The 21,882-nt window shown below is 38.8% G+C and overlaps 1 protein-coding gene across 5 annotated transcripts in view; it reads left to right on the top strand.

The window, feature by feature from the left end:
* sorcs1 (sortilin-related VPS10 domain containing receptor 1) overlaps window positions 1–21,882 on the top strand; it is a 196,163-nt gene that overhangs the window by 164,618 nt on the left and 9,663 nt on the right. For all 5 annotated transcript variants that reach the window (XR_015087120.1, XM_086033399.1, XM_086033398.1 and 2 more), the window contains 7 exons: window positions 619–732; window positions 5,303–5,474; window positions 13,677–13,863; window positions 14,263–14,396; window positions 14,753–14,879; window positions 19,182–19,294; window positions 20,734–20,868. Coding sequence is in view for 4 of the 5 variants with exons in the window: in XM_086033399.1 (XP_085889525.1) it covers window positions 619–732; window positions 5,303–5,474; window positions 13,677–13,863; window positions 14,263–14,396; window positions 14,753–14,879; window positions 19,182–19,294; window positions 20,734–20,868 (982 nt within the window). In the remaining variant the exon portion in view is untranslated. The remainder of the gene's footprint in view (window positions 1–618; window positions 733–5,302; window positions 5,475–13,676; window positions 13,864–14,262; window positions 14,397–14,752; window positions 14,880–19,181; window positions 19,295–20,733; window positions 20,869–21,882) is intronic.

The following is a 21,882-nucleotide window of genomic DNA, read 5'->3' as shown; positions in this document are numbered from 1 at the left end:
AGGATGTTTTCTTTATTCGGTTCCCCAAGCCAAAAGCTCAGAGGGAAAAATGTGAATTATGGGTCAACTTGTGCGGACGTCCAAAAGACCAGTTTAACACCAGCAATGTGAAGCCTTTCACCTTCATATGTAGTAAACACTTGGTTGAGGGCCACGTGGTCCCACAGATGACAATCCCAACCCCTTGCTGGCCACTGCTGCATCAAAGAGGTAAGCCTTTCGATCATTTCCTTTCTTTTGTGCTTGCTGTTTGGCTCTACTCCTACCTGACGACTATGAATGGCGAGGAAAAATGTAAAGACTGTTTTGTACTACTGAGGTGCTCCAGTGAACTCCCCCAAATCCGCATGCAGTCCTAGCTCTCCGTAACAGTGCACAATCTGTTCAACTATGATGTTTTGTTTGGGGGCATTGGTTGATGGAAGCGCTGACGGAAGCGCATTTAAAATGATAGACGGGACCGACCGATAGGCGGTTACTATTTGGGCCGACCGGACAAAATGGCAGATAAACCGACAGCGGAAGGGTACACTGGCTGTAGGTAGAAGGCGATAAACGAACTGCAGATTTTTTGTAAAATTTTAGTAATGGTATCACTCTGTGCTTGAATCCCTACAGTGATTATGGCTACGACCGACGGACGGATGGCAAGTGTACCCCTTCCTTTTGGTTCCATCCATCAGTGATTTCCAGGAGTTGCACCACAGGGATGACCTTCCTGAACAGCACTGGGTAAACACTGGCTGAGAAGTGATTCACCGGCTTTGGTTGAATGTGTAGCTCAAGATACTGTACAGTACATTAAAGTTTCTGAGGGCCAACAAAGAGAGATTGAGGGACATGAGGGCTATATACTGATGCTAATAATGTGACCAACTTTAATGAATTAATGTGAAGTAAATTAGGAATGTCCTAAAACCTAATTAAACTGAACTCCCTGTTTCTGGTTGAATGAAACGGAAAAGGCTTTGTGCTGTAAATGAAAAGGGAAATGGCAAAGTTTAACAAGAAAAAAGTATATAAAATTGTAATATTTTAATCCAATTCAAACTGCTTCTTGTTAATTCTTTATATCTCAGCTTCGGTGCATCCTCTTTCATCTGATGTCTGTGCTTTGAGATGAAAACTTGATTGGACCTATCCAATGGATTTGACTCGATAAAATCAATTGGGCACAATTTGTAAAGACATAATGTATACTTCCCTACATAAAACTCAGTTTAACAGAGAGGGATATTTATTTATTTATTTTTTTTGCTGCTCCCATTGTGCAAGGTCCCAAAATATCACTTTTTGGAACCTATTTGTTGGCACCTATACTGCATTTCACAATATCTCAACGTCCTTCCTTTACCATTTAGATAAAAATGCAGGCCACTTAACATACTATGTGTATGATGTATGCAACCTTGACCTCAAGCCAGGATCACTTATTTTTCTGAGCAACGACTCCATCGATGGTAAGTACATTTTCTAAATTGTTGTAATAATACCTAAAGGTTAGGCATTAGTTCAGACTTGGCACGAGTTTCAATCATGCTACAGAATATCGGCAATTCTGCAGCAGAGTAACTCCATCACTGACTGCCAGCACGAACACGCATATACACTGCTATGGTATCTCAAGCACGCGCTTCACTCACACCACACATTTTGTCATTCGTTTGTTCATCAGTTTTCTCCATAAATGAGACACCTCACCATTCTCTTGTACCTAATATTTTGGTTAGTGTGACAAAGATCCACACTTAGTTTTTCTGCTGCAGTTGCATACAGTGATAAACATACAGTACATTCAACTCACTCCTTCATTGAGGAAGTAGAAAGCCGAACATGGACGTACTTAACAAGTCCCTATATATTCCCCGTATTTAATCTTTTTTTTAGGTTAGATGACCAAATAGATTATTGTTAATTTTTTAACAATAAAATATAGTTTTCAGCAGTGGACACGTCAGTTCTTCAGTCATCATTCCGTCATTGTTTCAGGCCGGCTCAGTCTGTCCGCCATCGGCGGTGACAGCCAATCGTCACTGAAAACGTACTTGAGTACATCACACGCAGGTGCAACACAAGCAGGCACAATTTAAAAAGAAAAACAAAAAACAATGTTGTATATCTTTCGGTCCCACAGACTGCAATGGCACTGTCCCTTATTGTTTTTATTTCACCAATCACCACGCTGTGTGTATTTGTTGTTGATTTCTTGCGTGCATGTGCGTGAAACTTATTAAGTATGTTCTCGAAACTTAGTAAATACGTTTTCGATACTGATTGGTTGTTGCCACCGCGGACAGAATGATGATGACTGACAGACTGACGTGCCCACCCCACTGACTGTTTTAAACTTTGGTAGGCTAGGATCAAAACACTACACTTGTGCGCCATTTTGAATACACTAATGTTTTTTTGGAGGGGGGGGGGGGTGTTGGGGGAACAATGCGAAAAAAATCTTTCCCAGTCAGCTGTGATAGACTCCAGCACCCCCCCCACCCCACCATAATAAGGATAAGCAGTATAGAAAATGGATGGATAAATGGATGTTGAATGTATGCATTTTTTGTGGGAGTTTTCCATATTTATAATACTGCAGGATGTATCTGGAGCATGTGAAGATTTTCATGTCATTTGAAACATGTCTGCAGTATATTATTTCAATGTTCCATTTATTCTTTTCTGCCATTCACTTCATTCAGGAGCGCCAGCTGGTCATGGACAAGCTCACCGATTAGCACGTCAGCATGGCGATGACATCCCTGAGGCAAGATTTAGGAAGTCAACTGTGTATTTGACAGCTGGAAGCTGGCAGCAGCATTTGAAGGCACTTTATCCTCAATTCAAGTCAGAAATAAAGTTTGGATGTTCTATTTTAATTCAAAGAAAATGTTATTCATTGTTACTCCTACTTTAGTGTGCTTGTATTTACAAAACACAGACTTTGTGAATATACCTGTTAAAAAAAATAAATCAGCTTTGTATGAAACTAGTATTTGCATGTTGTATGCCATTTTAATCTTATTTTGAAAATACTGCTCTAACGTATGTTTTCTGTCATTACACAGAAAGATCACACCTAAAGAAGTATGAGCATATTATAAAGTAATCATTTTAAATTTGAATCAGTTGAGTTGCACCAGGGTGACAAATAAAACATGCAGGGTACCAGCCCACCCCTGTCTTATATTGAGCTTTCCTAATCAAGTCCAATCAGTTTAGTTAAACACAGCTGGACTCCAATACAGGAGCAGAACCATCTCAAAGTGGATTAGAAGAAATGGCCAGCATGTGAGTTAAATATGGAGGTCGCTCCAAAGGGTCTATATACTTATGACCATATGATATTTCAGTTTTTCTTTTTTCATAAATTTGCAAAAATTTCTACATTTCTATTTTTTTCTATCAAGATGGAGTGCTGAGTGTACATTGATGAGAAATAAAATGAACTTTTTTATTTTGGCAAATGGCTGCAATGACACAGAAAGTGAAACATTTCAAGGGGTCTGACTACTTTACGTACACACTGTATATGTCAAGGATCTTGCCCCTTACCCCAAAACGTATTATTACCAAGAAGTGAAAGTGTCACAAAATGTGTATTTCTTTTCAGGCACATCAGTACTGCCAATGACATAATTTCAGCAACGTTTTCAAACAAAATAACAGTAGGGGATGATGTGCATTGTGTAATCCCTCTTTTGTAGTTGTGTTGCCTATTATAAGGTCTGTAATAGTAACAAGTAACAAATCCGAAAGAACACATCTGTGTCCTCAATACAAAATGCATTGAAGTGATCATCAAACTACATTGTTGAGCTCGACAAGCCAGGAAATATGGCTGGGTCTTGCACGACTTTCTGTCTGTGCTCAAATGTTGCTGGCTTTGACCACCGTTGTTTCTGTTGAGTGCTTCATCAGTGACATTGCTTCCTTGCAGTCATCATCAGACAACTGCCTCACACTTTCACATGGGCTACGATGAGTCGTAGTTCCATCTTGAAAAGTGTGTTTGGATACATTGACCTCTTGAGGAGGGTTAAGAATAAGAATAAGAAGGCCTTTATTGATCCCACAGTGGGTAAATTTTCATCGTTACAGCAGCACAAAGATATAGGTCACAAAGAGACGGCGGCATAATGTAGCCGTTAATGTATAACATTAACAGGACACATTCAGAATCAAAAACCAATGTAAATATACGCAGTAACCATGTGTATATACACATGTATATACCCACCAACATACATCTACATATAAAGTACGAAGAAACACTTATTTAGCCTGTACATAGATCAACAGTTTTTAATCTCCAAGCAAGATAACCGGAATCACTCTGGTCATCATAGAAATGTTCCTGTGGGTTAAAGTAAATGTATAAAGTTAATATGCAATATTATTTGGATAATGCACAGTTCTTGTGAAATAAGGCATGCAGTGAACCTTAAAACTGAAACATGTAGGGCAACACAAGACTTGTGTTAGTGGTTTAAAAAAAAATTCTGGTACTACAATGACAATGAGTATTTGGAGTAAAGTATGGGCCAGTTTAGAGCAAAGTATGGCTGGTGGACAGAGTTCAATTCAGCTGTGTGTGAACCAAGGGTTATAGTAGTTCGGGATAATTCACAAGTTTTTATTTTCATGGCCGCCAGTCATACTTAAATACTTGCGGAAGGCAGCTGTATATGGGCCTCTAATGTTGACCCAACAAAAACATTACTGGTATATAACCCAATAAACCATTCATTTGAACCAACAATTGGGTTATTTCATAAGAAATAACCGATAATTTTGACCCAACACAAACGATCCAAAAAAATGAGTTAATCAAGTAACCCAACTGTTTTTAGAGTGTAGACAACATACATAGTTCATTCTGATACAAAATAAATCGTTTTGGCCCAAGGAGTGACTCTTATGGGACCCCACATGTCACCTTTTAAAGATACAAGCAATTTTATCAACAGATACATATTGCCATTTATCACTCAAATACTGATTACTTTTTTATTTTTAAACATATTTGATGTATGTATTGGAAACATATTTTCCTTGAAGGTTGTTGAATTGATCTTTTATCATTTATTTATTAGCATTGATCTGCAAACCATGATATACATTTAGACCTGGTTTACTTTGATCTACCATCAACCTTGTTTTGTATTTGATACTAACTACATATAAAAAAAGGTCTTCTTTCAATAATTCCCATCTACCTTCAGGATTGTGCTTCATATTGGAATGTTTTGTCATTTACTGTTCTATCAGTCATACCCACGTTTGTATTTTTTTTCCTCAACACTAGCTACAGGAAGGTGGTCTCAAACAACTGTACACATGGAGTCATTGTAGACTACACAGCCAAGAGGCAGCAATGTCCCATGCAAGCACCCAAAGGTCTCCACCTGGTCACCAGTGAGGGTACACTGTCAGCTGTCCTGGGCACCAATGTCACCTTTCTCATTTTTCTGGAGCAGGTAACAACCTTTTTTCAACTTCTTAATAGCTATTGCCTTTGATGCAGTGCAGTTCTTCATGACTGAAAAGTACACTCACAATAATAAACATGTTCCAAGAAAAGTTCCAGGACCTGTGTCACAAAAGTGATATTTCACATTTAAACTGCAATTTAAAATTTTAATTAAGATTAAAATGAATTTATTGAGAAGAAAGTCAGGACTTCCCTGCTGAAGCTGCTGCCTCCGCAACCCGACCTCGGATAAGCGGCAGATGGCTGGATGGATGAATTCAAATTTAAGTTAACTTAAAAATTGTAAATGTTTTTCCCTTCAAATAATCTCCTGGATGTTGATCCTTCCGGACACTGGAGTCCCGCTTACCTCCCTCACACCCTCATTCTCCTTTGCTTCGTGTTTGATATGTTTTGGCATGCCAGCTCGGACATTGGACACAGACTCACGCATCCACAGTAATGATCATACAATGGTACGCGAGCCTATTATCCTTACTTTTTCGTTGAATCACCCCAACCTTTTCCCCCCCTGGTGACAGTCCAGGTTCGCTGTGGATGTGCTCGCCTTGAAAAGGCTGGCCGCAGCTGCTGCACAGCGCGTCTGAGCTGCTACCTCCCCACACCCGAAACCCCACATGTGCAAGTCTTTGAGTTTTGTTGAAGCGTCTTTTATTATATGACTGTAGTGTTTATTTTTCCCAATCCCATACTGTGCCCTTCTCTAAAAGGGCATATCTTGGATTTTTTGGTTTTCCCCTCATCCTTCCTCCCTTATGTTTTCTGTTTCCATTTAAGATCAATGGGGCACAATAAAACAGCAACTTGTCAGGACTCTCCGTTCTGTCTCCCTCTATTGGTTATTGTCTTTCTCATCTCTTGGAAGGGTAGTACTGTTACAGCCCGTATTCCTCTAAGCGGCAAAGGTTTTTCTCGCAAACCTTCGCCGCTAAGTGGGTTACGAGTTTGAGGAAATTTGATTGTTCTTTTTCAGAGATGGGCATTCCGTGCCAGGAACGGAACTGTCCGTCCCGGCTGGATGCCATTTTGTGGACAGAGGACGAGAAGTCTTTTAAAAAGGACGGCCTAACCCCTTAAGGCCTAAAGCGCCTGGCTCAACAGCTCCCCAAAACCTAAGGTCGTGTTAGGAATGACCTGAAGTTTTCCCAGAAATGTAACTCCTACAAAATAATTAAGATTTCAGCCCCTGCTTGAGAGCTTATACATGTGGCTTTCACGCAGACCCGAACTTATTAATCTTTACTGTTTCAATTGAAGAGGTAAAAATAAACTGTCAGTGCAAGAGAAGCACTATTTTGAATTTTAAAAAATCGAGTGGTAACTACAATCCTCTATTCTGTTAAAAAGACGTCGATATTGTCATTGTCTACAAACATATATCTTAACCATATATTACATTCGACTGGTTCTACTGGTTCAAAGTCCACAATCGCGTCGTCTATATTTATATCACTGTCATTACTCATTTAAGAGGCTCCGCGGGGTCGCCATTATCACTCGAAAGAATTCTGGAACACCCTCCGTGGACTTACGACATCGTCACATGTATATTCTGATGCATTTCATTGGTTAAGGGATCGAGAATTAAATAAAAAATAGAAAAAAATAGAAAAAATTGAAAGAAACGTGTACGCTCTCCTGGCTTTAAGGGTAGAAAGACGCAACAGCGCTCCAGTGGTAGGATCGCGGTTATGCGCGCCTGTCCTTAATGGGTTATAAAGCAAGACCATTGTTACGAAATGCGCTATATAAATAAAGTTGACCGCTGATAGTGTAGTGGTACACACGCCCGAGTTGTGTGCGGGCAGCGTGGGATCGATTCCCGCTCAGTGACAGTGTCTATGTGTGCCCTGCGACTGGCTGGCGACCAGTCCGGGGTGTAGTCTGCCTTCGCCCGTTGACGGCTGGGATAGGCTCCAGCAACTCCCCGCGACCCTGTATAGGATAAGCGGTTTGGAAAATGACATGACATGACATAAATAAAGTTGGATTGTGTTGTATATTTTTATTTCACCGATCACCATGCTGTGCGTGTGTGTCTGTTTTTTTTTTAAAAAAAATTATTTATTTAAATTATGGAGTAAGATCGCTGTCAAAAAGGCATATGCGTGATTAACGATTAATATCCGTAATAGTAATAATTTGTGAGTACAAATTAAAATTGTGAGGGTTTGACCTCTTTTCTTGAGAGTATGAATCAAAATTGTGAGGGTTTGAATTTTTCTCTTGTGAGTATAAATAAAACCTTTTGAGTGCCATTGTTTTGTGAATACAACTCTCGCTTCTACGACTACGAATCTTCACTATGCACGAATTGCCAGCTGAGAATACGAATCACTTTGTGAAAGGACAAATCTGCACAACATGCAAATTAGCATGACGTCACGCAGCCCACAAACTGGTCCCAAGGGGAGCTAATCGATCCGCGATTCCTCCCCCCGCGCATGCGTAGAGAAGAAAACAAAGATGGCGAACGCGAGCGGATCGGACAGCGCTTCCAGCAGGAGACGCATCTTCACAGCAGGTTTGAATTTGCCTTGCTGTTCCTTTTAGATTTAATGTTAATATTGTAATGTTTAATTTTTTGGGGGGGGTTTTCTCTTTTGTAGACTTTTTCTATGAGCATTGCATGAACAATTGTTTAATCTCCCATCGAGAGCTTTGTATTATATTGTATTATGTGAATTAAAAAAAAAAATCTTCACAGCAGGTAAAGTCAGTAACGTGGATATCCAATTTATTAATATGTATTTCATAAAGTCTATCTCAAATAATAGCTTTGGACTCAGGCTTACGGCGATGGATGGCAATCTAATGATGTGTTTCACTTTTGCATTAGTAATTGGTTAATGTAGCTCTGTTTTCAATGTTATCTGTCACCATATTGTAGTTTAGTCACGTGGACCCAGAATTCAGCACGTCGACAAGAATGTATTGTATGGATATTGTTAATAGCTCTAATTGGTCGCTCTGTTTTTATTGATTAATTAAAGTATTCTCACAGCACTAAAAAAAAACAAGTAGTGTTTAATGCAAAAGAAAAATGTTGCGCATAATGTCTTGTATAGTGAAGACATATCACAGAGGGCTATTTTGTTATACTGCGAACTAGTTTGAACTGAAATGTAGTGACACAAGTGAGGTTTATCTGCTTTAACATCTTACTGAATTGCATTGTAAAGTGCTTTGTTACAGCCCTAGCTGTTATGAAATGTGCTATATAACTAAAATTGTATTGTATTGTATTGTACTGAGCGTTGTTTTCCTTACATGTTTTTGATAAAAATATTACATATTCATAAGTACAGTATACCATGTTAAGACACTGAGATAGTGTGTGTTGAGTATATTTTTATGAGTTGGTAGTGTAATATCTTGAGATATTAATAAATATTTGCACACACATCAGCTTCATCGGAGTTAGCTAATGCAGGTGACTCAACATTAAAACAGGGCTTACTGGGAGTTCACTCTACGTCTCCTTGGTAACTCTGGCATATCCAAACCACCAGTACCCTTTATTGGTACCTAGTTGTATAACAGTTGAATCTCTATATAACATCTAGTATGCATAATATGAGCAAATTATGAATCCGCCCCATGGATCAAACTTGTGATTGTGTATTCCTAGAAAAATATGTGAAATGTCACTGTGTGTTTTATATGCATCAGATTATAATTTGTCAGTGCACTGAAAAAAAAAAAACGTTTAATTTACTCAATTTTATTTTGACAAGTGGTTGCATGATATAAAACCATCTGAATCCAATTAACAATGATCTCTCTTTCTCTTGTAGTTTCTTCATTCTGAGCAAATCAGCCCAGCTGCTGCACTTTGTAAACCACCCCTGAAGTTCACTGCAGTATCATCAACATACTTATCTGTTCAGCATACCCCATTACGTTTTCTCCTGAAGATATTTTAATATATCTACTGTAAATGTTATGGATGTAACGATTTACTCCAGCCCAGATTCAAGCGTCATGTAGGGCTGTCACAAACGATTATTTTGCTAGTCGACTATTCACCAACGGGTGTTGCGATTAGTTGACTAATCGGAGCATATGTAAATTGCGGCATAATCGCACCTGCAAGCAACTGCTCTTATATGACTATCGGTATCTTACAGCAAAAACGCTTTAAGGTATTGTTTAAAAGAATAAAGACAAGATGATAGTATATTCAACTTGTCCTAAACTGTGCAGGTTGTTGTACTAGCATTCCTGACTTGTTTTTAGTGGAGTACCCGTAATTGAAATTGAATTGTGGCCGTAAATATTTTATTGCTGAATGTTTAGTGCATTTTAAAATGGAACCCAAAAACAATACGCTATGCTGAGTTGCACTATTCCTATGAAACTACTTATAAGTACTAAAATAAAAACCGTATTTGTAAACATATTTCACCCTTCTTCAGCACCAATCATTTTTTGTCCAGCGGGAGATGAGGCATTTTTGAGAGAAAAATTAGCGCCTAATAATTTGAGAGCAGCTATCGTTAACATGGTGTTGAGAATTGATTCTTTTATTTTTTACATCGATGCATATTTTATGCAGTTTGAATTGATTTTAGATTAATCGTTACATCCCTAGAAAATGTATAAAAACAATGTGTAAATTCTTCATGTGTGGTGTCAGAAATCAGATTTAAACTGATTGAAACTGATGTACTACATAAATACAATTTCACACACAAAAGGTATTGCCTGTTCATAGCATCAATGATATTTGAATAATAAATGTTATGCCTATAAATAATATACCCAGTGAAATAATTGATGTCTATTATACTATGATGTGTTGTATATTTATGCAATTTAGTACTCATGATTTTGGCAAGTATTTTAATTTCTATGTTGTCATTTTCTCGTGGCTCTGTTCCAATCTCCACGTGGTCATTGACATAGTCCCCCAAGTCAGGCGGTCCATCTGAGGGCATATGTTCATCGTCGATCTAGATTTGTCATCAGTGTTTGCCTCCATCTCCAAATCTGCTGTTTTTTCAGCCCATTCCGTCTAGATCTCAGCCGTCACCAGTGGCTTGCAGTTACACTTCAAGTCAGCATGCAGGGTCAGAGTTGCGATCGTCAACAAAGAGATCACCCTGGACAATACTGTCTACATTTCTGAAAATATAATTACATAAAAAAAATATCAGGCAAAGCATACTGTTTGAGATGGTGGTAACTTCGATAATCCATCCATCCATTATCGATACCGCTTATCCTCACAAGGGTCGCGGGGCGTACTGGAGCCTATCCCAGCTGTCTTCGGGCAGTAGGCGGGGGACACCCTGAATTGGTTGCCAGCCAATCGCGGGGCACACAGAGACAAACATCCGCACTCACAATCACACCTTTTTAGAGAGCAATTTTAGAGAGTCCAATCAATTTACCAAGCATGTTTTTTGGAATGTGGGAGGAAACCGGAGTACCCAGAGAAAACACACGCAGGCACGGGGAGAACATGCAAATTCCACACAGGGAGGCCGGAGCCGGGATCGAACCCACGACCTCTGAACTGTGAGGCGGATGTGCTAACCAGTCGAACACCGTGCCGCCCTAACTTTGATAATATGAAATCAAAATAAATTATTCAACTAAATAACATCAATAAATGTGGCTCTGAATTAAAATTGTTCACTGCATAGTGTCGCTGTCATGTGAAAAACACTTATCTCCATTTTTTTTTCAATTTTCTTATTTTTACGTGAATAGTGTATCCACTTTACAGACATCGCATTAACATAAAAATCAAACAATTTTCAAAAACTGGACAAGTGTTTTTCAGAGGACAGAGACGATATACTGTATGTTGAAAAGAAAATGAATTAGTGTTACCCTCGTCTTTTTGATCGAATCAATACTACTGTTCTTCAGGCATGACATGAGCCATCTTGTTGCTACTACTATAAAAGAAAAAAAATTACATTGAAACTAATATTTTCAATTAAAATGTGCACAACTTTGTTGGCTTGTGCACAAAACCTTCAAAATAGATATAATGACAGTCAATAAGATTTTAGCAGTAGAGCATTGTAAACTGGGATTTTGGGGGAGCGTAACTCAAAATCCATTAAATAATTGGTTAATGTGTACTGATATATAATGATTTGCTCTTCTTGTTCATATACAACCAACAAATATATATAAGTAGCCCCACCTACAGGTTTGTACCACAAACACATCAATGACACTAAATAATTTGTGAGAAGATAAACCTCATTCCCCCTCTCATGTCACTACATTTCTGTTGAAGATAGCTCAAAGACAATCGGACTCAGTGACATGTCTACAAACTTGAACAAATCATGGGACATTTTGCTTAAGTTTTTTTTCTTTTGCATTAAACACTACAATGTCCTTGTTTTTTTGTGTTCTGTGAGACTACTTAATTAATAAAAATGGAGCGACCAATTTAGCAAGAGCTATTAACAGCATTCATACAATACATACATTTTTGTTGACGTACGTGTGACTAAACTACAGTATGGTGACAGATATGACTAAATGTTGAAAACAGAGCTACATAGCCACGTACTAATGCTAACAGTGAAATGCATCATTAGATTGCAATATATCGCCGTAAGCCTGTGAGTCCAAAGCTATTAATTGATATAGAACGACTTTATGAAAGAAATATTAATACGGTAAATTGGATATGCACGTTGCTGACTTTGCCTGCTGTGAACATGCGTCTCCTGAGCCGCTGCAAGCGCCGTCCCATCGGCTCGCGTCGCCATCTTTGTTTTCTTCTCTACGCATGCGCGGGGGGAGGAATCGCGGATCGATTAGCTCCCCTTTGGACCAGCTTGTGGCCTGCGTGACCTCATCCTCTTTTGCATGTTGTGCAGATTCGTCCTCTCACAAAGTGATGTATCCTCAGCTGGCAATTCGTGCGTAGTGAAGTTTCGCAGTCGTAGTAGCGAGAGTCGTATTCACAAAACAATGCACTCACAGTTTTTATTCGTACTCACAAGAAAATAAGTCAAACCCTCACAATTTTGATTGGCACTCTCAAGAAAAGAAGTCAAACCCTCAAAATTTTAATTTGTACTCACAAATTATTACTATTACGGATACGAATTGTTAATTACGCATATGCCTTTCTGACAGCGATCTTACTCCATATTAAATCAGGTGTGTTGGATCTTTATTTATTTGCCTGCTTGTGCGGCGCCTGCGTGTGACATGAAAATTATGTTCTCTGGTCACCAACGAGGGACGGACTGGGACCACGTGGGTCGGCCGAAAAATACAGACGGGAACTTAGTGACAGATAGACGATGCCCTCCTCTCTTCTTTTATGAGCAAAGATTGAAATCTTTGGTGTGACTGTCAGACATAAATAATGTTTGGAGGAAACTAGACACAATCTCATCACCTGTCCAATACCATCCCTCCAGTGAATCATAGTGGTGGCAATATCATGCTGTTGGGAGTTTTTTCAGCAGCAGGAACTGGATGATTGGTCAGGATAGAGTGAAAGATGAATAATGCAGCAATGTACAAAATCACCCAGAGCACTCTTGACCTCAGAGTGTGGTGATAATTCATCTTTCATCATGACAACAACACTAAGAAGGCAGTCAAGATATGAAAGGAGTGGCTTCAGGAGAACTCTGTTAATGTCTTTGAGTAGCTAAAAAAAATGGTGTTTTTATTTATTTATTTATTTTTTTTTTTACAATTTTGAGGAAAACAGTAATTCGGCTGTTAACTTAAAATGTTCATTGTATTTGGCTAAATATTTTTCCTTCAAACATCCATCCATTCATTTTCTGTACCACTTATACTCACCGGGCTCGTGGGTGTACTAGAGTCTATCTCAGCTGACTTTGGTGCTCCCAAATATGACTAAATTTAGAGAGAAATGAAACATAAAAACAATCGGAAAACATATTTTACACATCCACTCGCTTCTTTTATATGTTTTGTTCTGTGCTCTAAACTGTTTCATCATGGTATGGGAAGCCAGAGATAAACAAATCAATTTTAGTCATTATTAACTGTATACTTTGTATCCTGATCTGGTGAAAAAAAAAAAAGATATAGAAACATATATTGCATGTTTGACAACTATTGATCACCTCATAGAAGACAGTAGTGCACCATACTGAAAAAGTGTTTCATGACAATTTTGTACACTGCAGACCAGACCTTCAGATATCTGGTCTCTTCCTTCCAGGGTGACGCAGCACGGACAAGCATCACACTCGACTTTGGGGATGGTCATGCTCTTTCATATTCCAATCTGAGCTCCATTGAGGATGGGATCAAACACATCTATAAAAATGCGGGGATCTACCGGGTGACTGCAGCAGGAAAAAATAGCCTCGGAACAGACACTGCGATCCTCTACCTACACATTATATGTGAGATATACAAAAAATTATCGTTTCGTTTTTTTGGTCTTGCATTTATCTATCTATCTATCTATCTATCTATCTATCTATCTATCTATCTATCTATCTATCTATCTATCTATCTATCTATCTATCTATCTATCTATCTATCTATCTATCTATCTATCTATCTATATCCATCCATTCATCCATCCATCCATCTAATCTATCAATCACAATTACTAATAATATGGCAATATGCTCTACAGTACCTACCGATCTAGTTTGATGTGCCACATAGATCCAACACAGGCCAGGGATGCCACTGATCATAAATAACAGACAATTCTCAATACTGACCAACACATTTTTTAGAAAATACATGCATTTTCCTTCAAATTATGTACAAGTATTTGTGTTCCTGAGTAGGTCAGCTGGAATCCATCCATCTCTCCGCACCCTTTGTCGCTGTGAAGAATAAGGAAGTGAACCTGACAGCGATTCTGTTGCCCACCCAAGTGGGAACAGTTACCTATATCTGGTGGATTGGAAATAGTACTGAGGTACTTTATACATATAATGCGCGTGAATGTTTGTGCTGAAATTATATTTCTTGGTAATTTTTTATGTCACAAAAACCTGGCATTTGAACAGGAAGTCACGTAAACGTAGACAGATTGACAGGAAGGAGTTGCTGGTGTCATGCAGGGAACTGTTTTGCAGCCCCTGGTATTTTATGCAGGATTGTGTGTGTGTGTGTGTTGTGCATGCGTGTGTGCGCCAGCGAGCTGACACCTACTGTGTGTAGAGCAAATAACAGCAGTTAAGGTTCTCTCATGTGAGCCCTGATGTTCTGATGTTCTGACTCTGACTCACCAACTTTCTTCCATGCACTCTCTCCCTGACTTTATTTTCCCAGCAACCCATAATCACCCTTGAGGCAAGTGTGACATGCACATTTTCCCAGGAAGGCATCAGCACAGTTACCGTGCAGGTGTCTGCAGGGAATACTATTCTGCAGGAGCGAAAGACCATCTCCGTCCATGGTGAACCAACTTTGATACTGTTTCTGACAAGTGCCATTATATTAAAGTAATGTAGTGTGGTTACTATTAATTACTTTTGAATTACTCCAATACCAAATATGCTACTGAGGGAAAATATTGCTATTTGTATATAGTGGACTCACGTTATTTGCGGGGGATAGGATGTACTATGTGCCCAGAGAGCGCCCAGCAGTTTTAAAGTTCACACTGTTTATTAACAATTTTATAGAGGTCTCATAGGTTCCACAACAGCGGTGTCCCTCTCATGAATTCAATATTCAAAAATGAATATGATTGATAAAAATATTGTTGAAAATCACTTCTAACTAACATTGGATAGCATCATATTGTGTTAAATGTTCCCCAGTCATCATCCATTGCAGCCTGAAAGAAAAATAACATGCCAATATTGTCACAAAGGGCGTCGATCAAGACTAAATTGACTCGTAGTGCTATGCGAATATATCCAAATATATGAAGTAATGTGCCGTCTGCAGGCTATTAATAATTGCACCCTACATGCATTCCATGTGCTCCCCTTTAATTAAGGCTGGGCTCTGGCGATGGGTCTGACGCTAATACATCAGACCGGATGCTGCGGCGATATCCTGCCTCAACATCGCTGGATAAATGCTATATCTTATGACAACTCTGATGCAGCTGTTTTGTGGGACCTCTGTGTGTAAGAGACCTTTGAGGAAGATTATGAAACCCTTGTTGCCCCTGTGACATCAGCGTTAATTTCTCCACTGGGGAATCTTCCCAATTTATGTTGCTTTTATTACTATAGGCTGTGGAGTTTTTATTAATATTTTATTAACTTACCAACTTTTAAGTATGTACCTTGCCCTGGTGTTGATTTAGAAGCAAATAATGAGTGATAGTTATAGAACCGGACTGCATTATAAATGAATTATTAAATCAACCATTTAAACACTTAAAACATACTTGTACTTATCTTTGCAGAGATTAAAGTGTTGAAGCCATTGCTCAAAATGACTTGTTAAATCTTGTCAACAAGTGAAAGTGCAGTCGGACTCGCCGACAGACGGCCGTTTAAAATTAGAGGCGGACCGGCCTATAGACGGGTACTATTTTTTGCCCCCTGAAAAAAAGGCGAATGACGGATGACGGAAGGGTACCCACTAGGGCTGAACGATTTATCGTTTTAGGACCGAAATCGCGATCTCAGACAACGCAATTTCGAGATCGTTTAAGGTGTGGTTTTTAAAAGGGCTCATCCCCTGCACCAATAAGCGGCATGCTACTGTCAACAGGTCACACTATCCAGCGCCGACCTGGTTAAAACCTAAGCGTTGCATCTACATCACGTTGTCGCCCGTACTCCCGTAAGTTATTTATTTCGCGCCTGCTTAAATGCTAGGTGCTAACCTAGCTTTCGCTGCAGCAACACTGACTTTATTTATACCATATGTACTGTAAGTCCGTGCACAGCAGCAGCAACGAGCTGCGTGATGCGGATCCGGTCCTCCGCGATGACGAATAAACTACCTCACTAATAAGTAGCGTTTTCACCGAGGAGGCGAACGAGGAGTCGCAAAGCATGCTAATCGCTAAAGTGAAATGCAGTGTCCCAAAATAAGTGCTATGGCATACAGTAAACTTTTCACAGAAGTCTGGCTAGAACTGACTTTCCTTGCTGGGAAGATGCGTCTCCTGAGCGGAGAGCCAGCAGCTATGAACAGAAAATGTTTATTATAATTAAAAGTAGTAGTAGTAGTAGTAGTAGTAATAGTAGCAGTAGTAGTACATTGTTTATTCTGTCATCAATCATCCATTACAATCCCTAATATATACACATTACAACAATTTACAGTCATATATCCTGACATGACAGAATGGCACAGGCAGAAGCTAAAGCTTATTTAAGCCGAACGATTCGGTGAAGGAATCTTTTGAACAATTCTTTTTGAGGAACTGATTCTAATGATTCAGTTGACTGAAAAGAACTGCTGTGCCCATCACTAGCACCAAGCAACTTTGAAGAGGATGGGAGCAACCGTGGCACACACAAAAAAAAAAAAAATGTCCTGAATTGCTTTACGGCATACTCACTTCCTCCTTTCGCTATAGGGACGGAAGTCGATTCAAACGGCTATGCGCTATTACTGGTGTCATGGCAGAAGCCCGAAAACAAACAAAAAAACAAAAGTATTGTTTGAACAAAATTAGATTCATTACCTCATCGCTATTCATCCTTCACACAGCCGCTGGAAATAGAAATGTAATTCAGTCCAACTTGCAGGCCAGCGAGAGCTCAGGATTTCACGACACTACGTGCTGGCGCGCATGGGATATGTGGTTGACTTTTGTCAAAACACTTCCGCTTTTGTCCACATGGCGCCACCATAATCAACAAAAACTGACATGACACAGTGTTGCTTTAACAGGAAATATTTACATGATCACATTTAAATAACCCAAACACAAATACCCCAATTATGATTTTTACACCACCATTACTGTTAGGACCAAAAGATTCAATTCATACCATGATATGCCCAGGTCGCTGACATATGACGGACCTGCAAAATTTGAGAGAGCACTTTTCTCTTTTCAATTCCATCTGGGTCCATCCTCTCATAGTCCCAACAAGACGCAATTTCTAGAAGTATGTATATGTTTATCGGGTTTAAATTATTTAAAGCTTAAGATACATTATTATTGTTTTGCTACCAAAATGATTATTTGTTCACTAAATTTACTCATGGTTGACAGAGCGTTTTTCTCTTTGAATTGCATCCACATCTATCCTCTCCTATGCCCTCTCATATCATAAAATCAAATTTCTGTAAATTGTGTGTGTTTAGATTAATGCTTAGAGTGCATTATTAGTGTGCTGTTACCAATATTTTACGTTTATCTGTTAACTCAATTTGGGTGCTACGATAACTTTCTCCATTACGGTATTTGATGCATACACTTAATTTCATACATTGACCTGCTTTCACTGACTGAGAAAAATAGAATAACCATAATTATTATTATCCATCCATTATCCGATCCGCTTATCCTCACGAGGGTCGCGGGCGTGCTGGAGCCTATCCCAGCTGTGATTATTATTAATACATATTATTATTCATTGCATTAATAAAGTCTGTTTTTCCTGATAAATGCAATAAACGCGAGATTGAGCTTTTACAATACTTACTCATGTGTATTATACAGTTGCCAACTTCATAGTGTCATGCTTAAAGTTAACAGTTAAGCATGTATTATTTTCACTTCAATTTATTTTGAATACAGACCAAAACTCTGGAAGTTGTCAGTTTTATTTTGCACTTTTGTTAATTTGTTACAACTGAATCCTAATTTCACAGTAAGTAGAGTTTGTGTTCAATTTTGGATTTAAATTCTCTATTGCAGGTTTACTGTTTTGTCTTTTGTCAGAACTAAATGGAAGGTATTTCTTTCAAATGGTCTGTCATTGGTATTTTAGAAATGTTATGCATCAAAAGTATTAGTGGTATAGGTTACTTGGTATCAGTATTGATGAGAAATCAAGTGTTGTGGACTTGTACTGGTATCGAACATCCCTAGATTTTGAGAACGTCTTTGAAGCTTATTTCCAGCCTGAAAAAAATTAAATCTGACAATGATATCTGATATAATAAATTATATTGTCCATTGTCTGTAGCGCCGGGTTCTTCCTCCACCTTATCATTTCCATAAAAGGAGCTTTCGATGTGCTTACTTATTATTATTTGACTTAATTTTATCCCACCTGAAACATGAAGCATAAAGTGGTCATTTGTTGTGATAGTAGTCATTCACCTATGCAGTCAGTTCATTTCTTACGAGGGAAAAGACGGAAAGGGGACGCCTCCGTGAAATGAGGAGTGTTTTCCCCAAATATTTCTACCTCCTCCCGCCTTGCTTCACTGTCATTCTGAATCGTGCCACTCCATGTGGGACCATATTTACTTCCATAAACACCTGTGCCACAGGACACCTTTTTTTTTTTGTGGACGTCACTTGACGTTGCACTTTGTGTGCATGCATGTCACAACATGGACGCGTTCTCATTAGAAGTCAAATTAGTTTTTGTAATGTGAACGAGTACATAATAAGATCGGATTGAATAAAAAATACGAAATGTGCATCATGCCCTGCATTGTGAACGTAGTTGTAGCTAATTACTTGGATAGTAGATAACACTCCTCAGGTTGTGTTAAATCTCAAACACAACCAGACAAAATAGAATTGGATGCAGATTAATGGATTCTGAAAGCTGGTCTCAAATGACAAGGTAAACGTTTCCATATTTTTCTTTTCATACAGAATATTTCCAGTCTCATTTGCTGGCCTTTTCTTCGAACTTGGACGACCACAACCCTGATGTTCCAGAATGGAGGCTGGATGTGAGCCGAGTCATCAAGAATTCGCTTATCCAGGTAAAAATGATTAGCTCCTTTCAAGAAAATGTTGCCTCTCTTGGGTACATACTGTCAGCTTGACTGAATATCTCACACCCTGCAAATGCAGCATGACCTCTCTGACACCTTCAAAGTGAATCTGACTTTCATGATGATGGATCACAAGACAAGAGAGTGCAGGGGAAATTTATAGTTTACGACCATTTGTAATACAGGGCTTGCCCATACCTGAGTGCAGTGCCACACAAGCCAAAGAAGTTGCAGCAATGGAAGACTAAATGCCAAATGTGAGCCAACCCAAAGGGGCGATTCCAGTTCAATGCTTTTGCAGCTTGTCAAGCAAGAGATATAGTTCAAACTTATAAGGCTTGTAAGTACAGAGTTTGCCTTATTAATTGGCTGCTTGTTGCAACATCCTTATATCTGCAATACGTTTAATACTCTGTAATAATCTTGCATCATGTTTCCCGACATTTTCTCCCGACAAAATTCCACTTGAAGCCAAAGATATGTACACAGTATTTCCTTCTACCAACGGCTATGTCTGTTTTGTTATTTATTATTAGCGTCAGTTTCCATGACACCTCCAGCCTGGAAGGCAGAATACCCGTGAAAATCTCAGATCAAAAATATGACAAGATGAAAACCCAAATCTGCAACCTGCACAACAACAGCAAATGTATTATTTGCGGCGCAAGGACAAGAATGAGTAAAAGTACAGAGTAATTTTCAATGCAACATATTATATAGCGTTGCAGAAGTAATCAGGACAAGCGGTGAGCTAACAACAAAGTCTTTAATGAGAACACAGGAAAGGTTAGCCATAACCATGCCAAGACAACAACAACGTTAACTGGTGCGTAGTTTACAGTCAGTCTACTCTTTTCTCACTCCCGTCCTTCGACAACCTGACTCCTGTTGCCGTCACAGCCTTTCCAGACCATAGGGAACTACAAAAATTGTGAACTACAGTATATACAAGGGTTCCTATAATACAAAACACATTCGTTCTCAGCTGCAGAATTCGTACTATCAAAATGACACTGGGTGTTTAAATCAGAAAGCTTTCACTTTTCCAGTTCATGTATACAGTAGATATATAGGGTGTATATGAAGCAAGTATGATTTCATAATATCAATAGAAACTTATTAAATGACTTTCTTGTTGGAAATCAAATATGTGTGCATGTAGTTACCTCCCTCAGCAGCTCAGCGCTTAACTCATTCACTGCCAGACATTTTCAGACCCTCTTTTACCCTAACGTTTGAAAAATGTTGAAAAAAATATATATGAATAAATTCCTGGGATTGATTGACTGGACTGTGGAAAGACAAATATGTCCTTGGCAGTGAATGAGTTAAAAAAGAATACAATTCTTTAAACTAAAAACTTTGAACAAATTCATTTTAGTCAGTGAAATTATGCCTTAACTTGTCTTCTATATGTTCTCCACCAGGCCACAGGTGTGAATGGGAATCATCTTCTGGTCACTGTCCTCCCAGGTTTTCCTACAACAGCAGAGTTTTTCCTCCTGCTTGACAAACAGCTAATTGAAGGGGAACACAAGAAGAAATCTGCTCATTTAAATCAGGTAAGAATGTTGGTATAGTACCTACTACTTGTCAATCAACATGTTTGCAAATCGGCCCTTTTATTCTAGCTCTTGACAGTATTTGTGTAGGCAGGTTGATTTAATCTTGTTATTCACACGTCACCATGAGATATTGTCATTCATGCTGTTTCAGCATGCTCAAACTGAGGTATAGCATCCTGAAAAATAATCCCCAAAAATGACTTCAGTCTTCTTCCACTAGATGTCAGTATTGGCACACCAGTGCATGGCCATCCTTGAGGAATTGCTTCATTATACTCATCGACATAATCCTGATAGATATTGGAAAACTATCAGGGCGAGTGATCATGAAACTGTCCTGAGGCACATCTTATGGGAGCCAAACAGGGGGATAGATATTGTCCGGATTGATTGATAAATCACTGAATCACATCTGGCAAAAGGTGGACTAAGGGAAGCTTTGAGTTTCACATTCAAATGTCTGTATCATACTTGATCTGCTCTCTGTGGGAAAATCTCCATGAGTGTGAGTGAAATATGAAATTGCAAAGGAAATCAATTTGGTTCACTTGCATGTGGTCAACCACATGGAAAAAGGTCCTTTTTTTCTTCTATCCAGCAATGAATCCTTATTGAAGTTTATCGTAAAGGGACTTTGCATATTAAAATTTATAGATAGATATAGTAACTCAGTTATACACTGGGACCATAAAGGAACTCAATCTAATCTACAAAGCACCATCAATGACTACATGAGTTACTCTAAGTAGCAGTGGCAGTAGTCCACTTTCTGTTTGTTTTAAATATGCGCATTCATTCAGTGACAGCTTCACTGTCACAATTTTTGGTGTAAATGTATTAATTTAACCATGGGAATATTCTGTTTGGAGTTACAATACCTAGTTCACTATTGGGTTGTGGTAATCTACCCTTATATCAAGATGAGGTCTTTTCAGTGCAAAACCTGATACAGAGTGCGTCTTTGAGTGCTGCGAAGAGTTGCAAATTGTACTTTTTTTTTTGCTATGGTCC

The sequence above is a fragment of the Filicampus tigris genome, chromosome 6, assembly GCF_054856515.1.
Source record: "Filicampus tigris isolate MCC_2025a chromosome 6, RoL_Ftig_1.0, whole genome shotgun sequence".
Classification (NCBI taxonomy): Eukaryota; Metazoa; Chordata; class Actinopteri; order Syngnathiformes; family Syngnathidae; genus Filicampus; species Filicampus tigris.
Note: the sequence above shows the minus strand (reverse complement) of the source record. Positions and strands in the feature narration are given on the sequence as shown.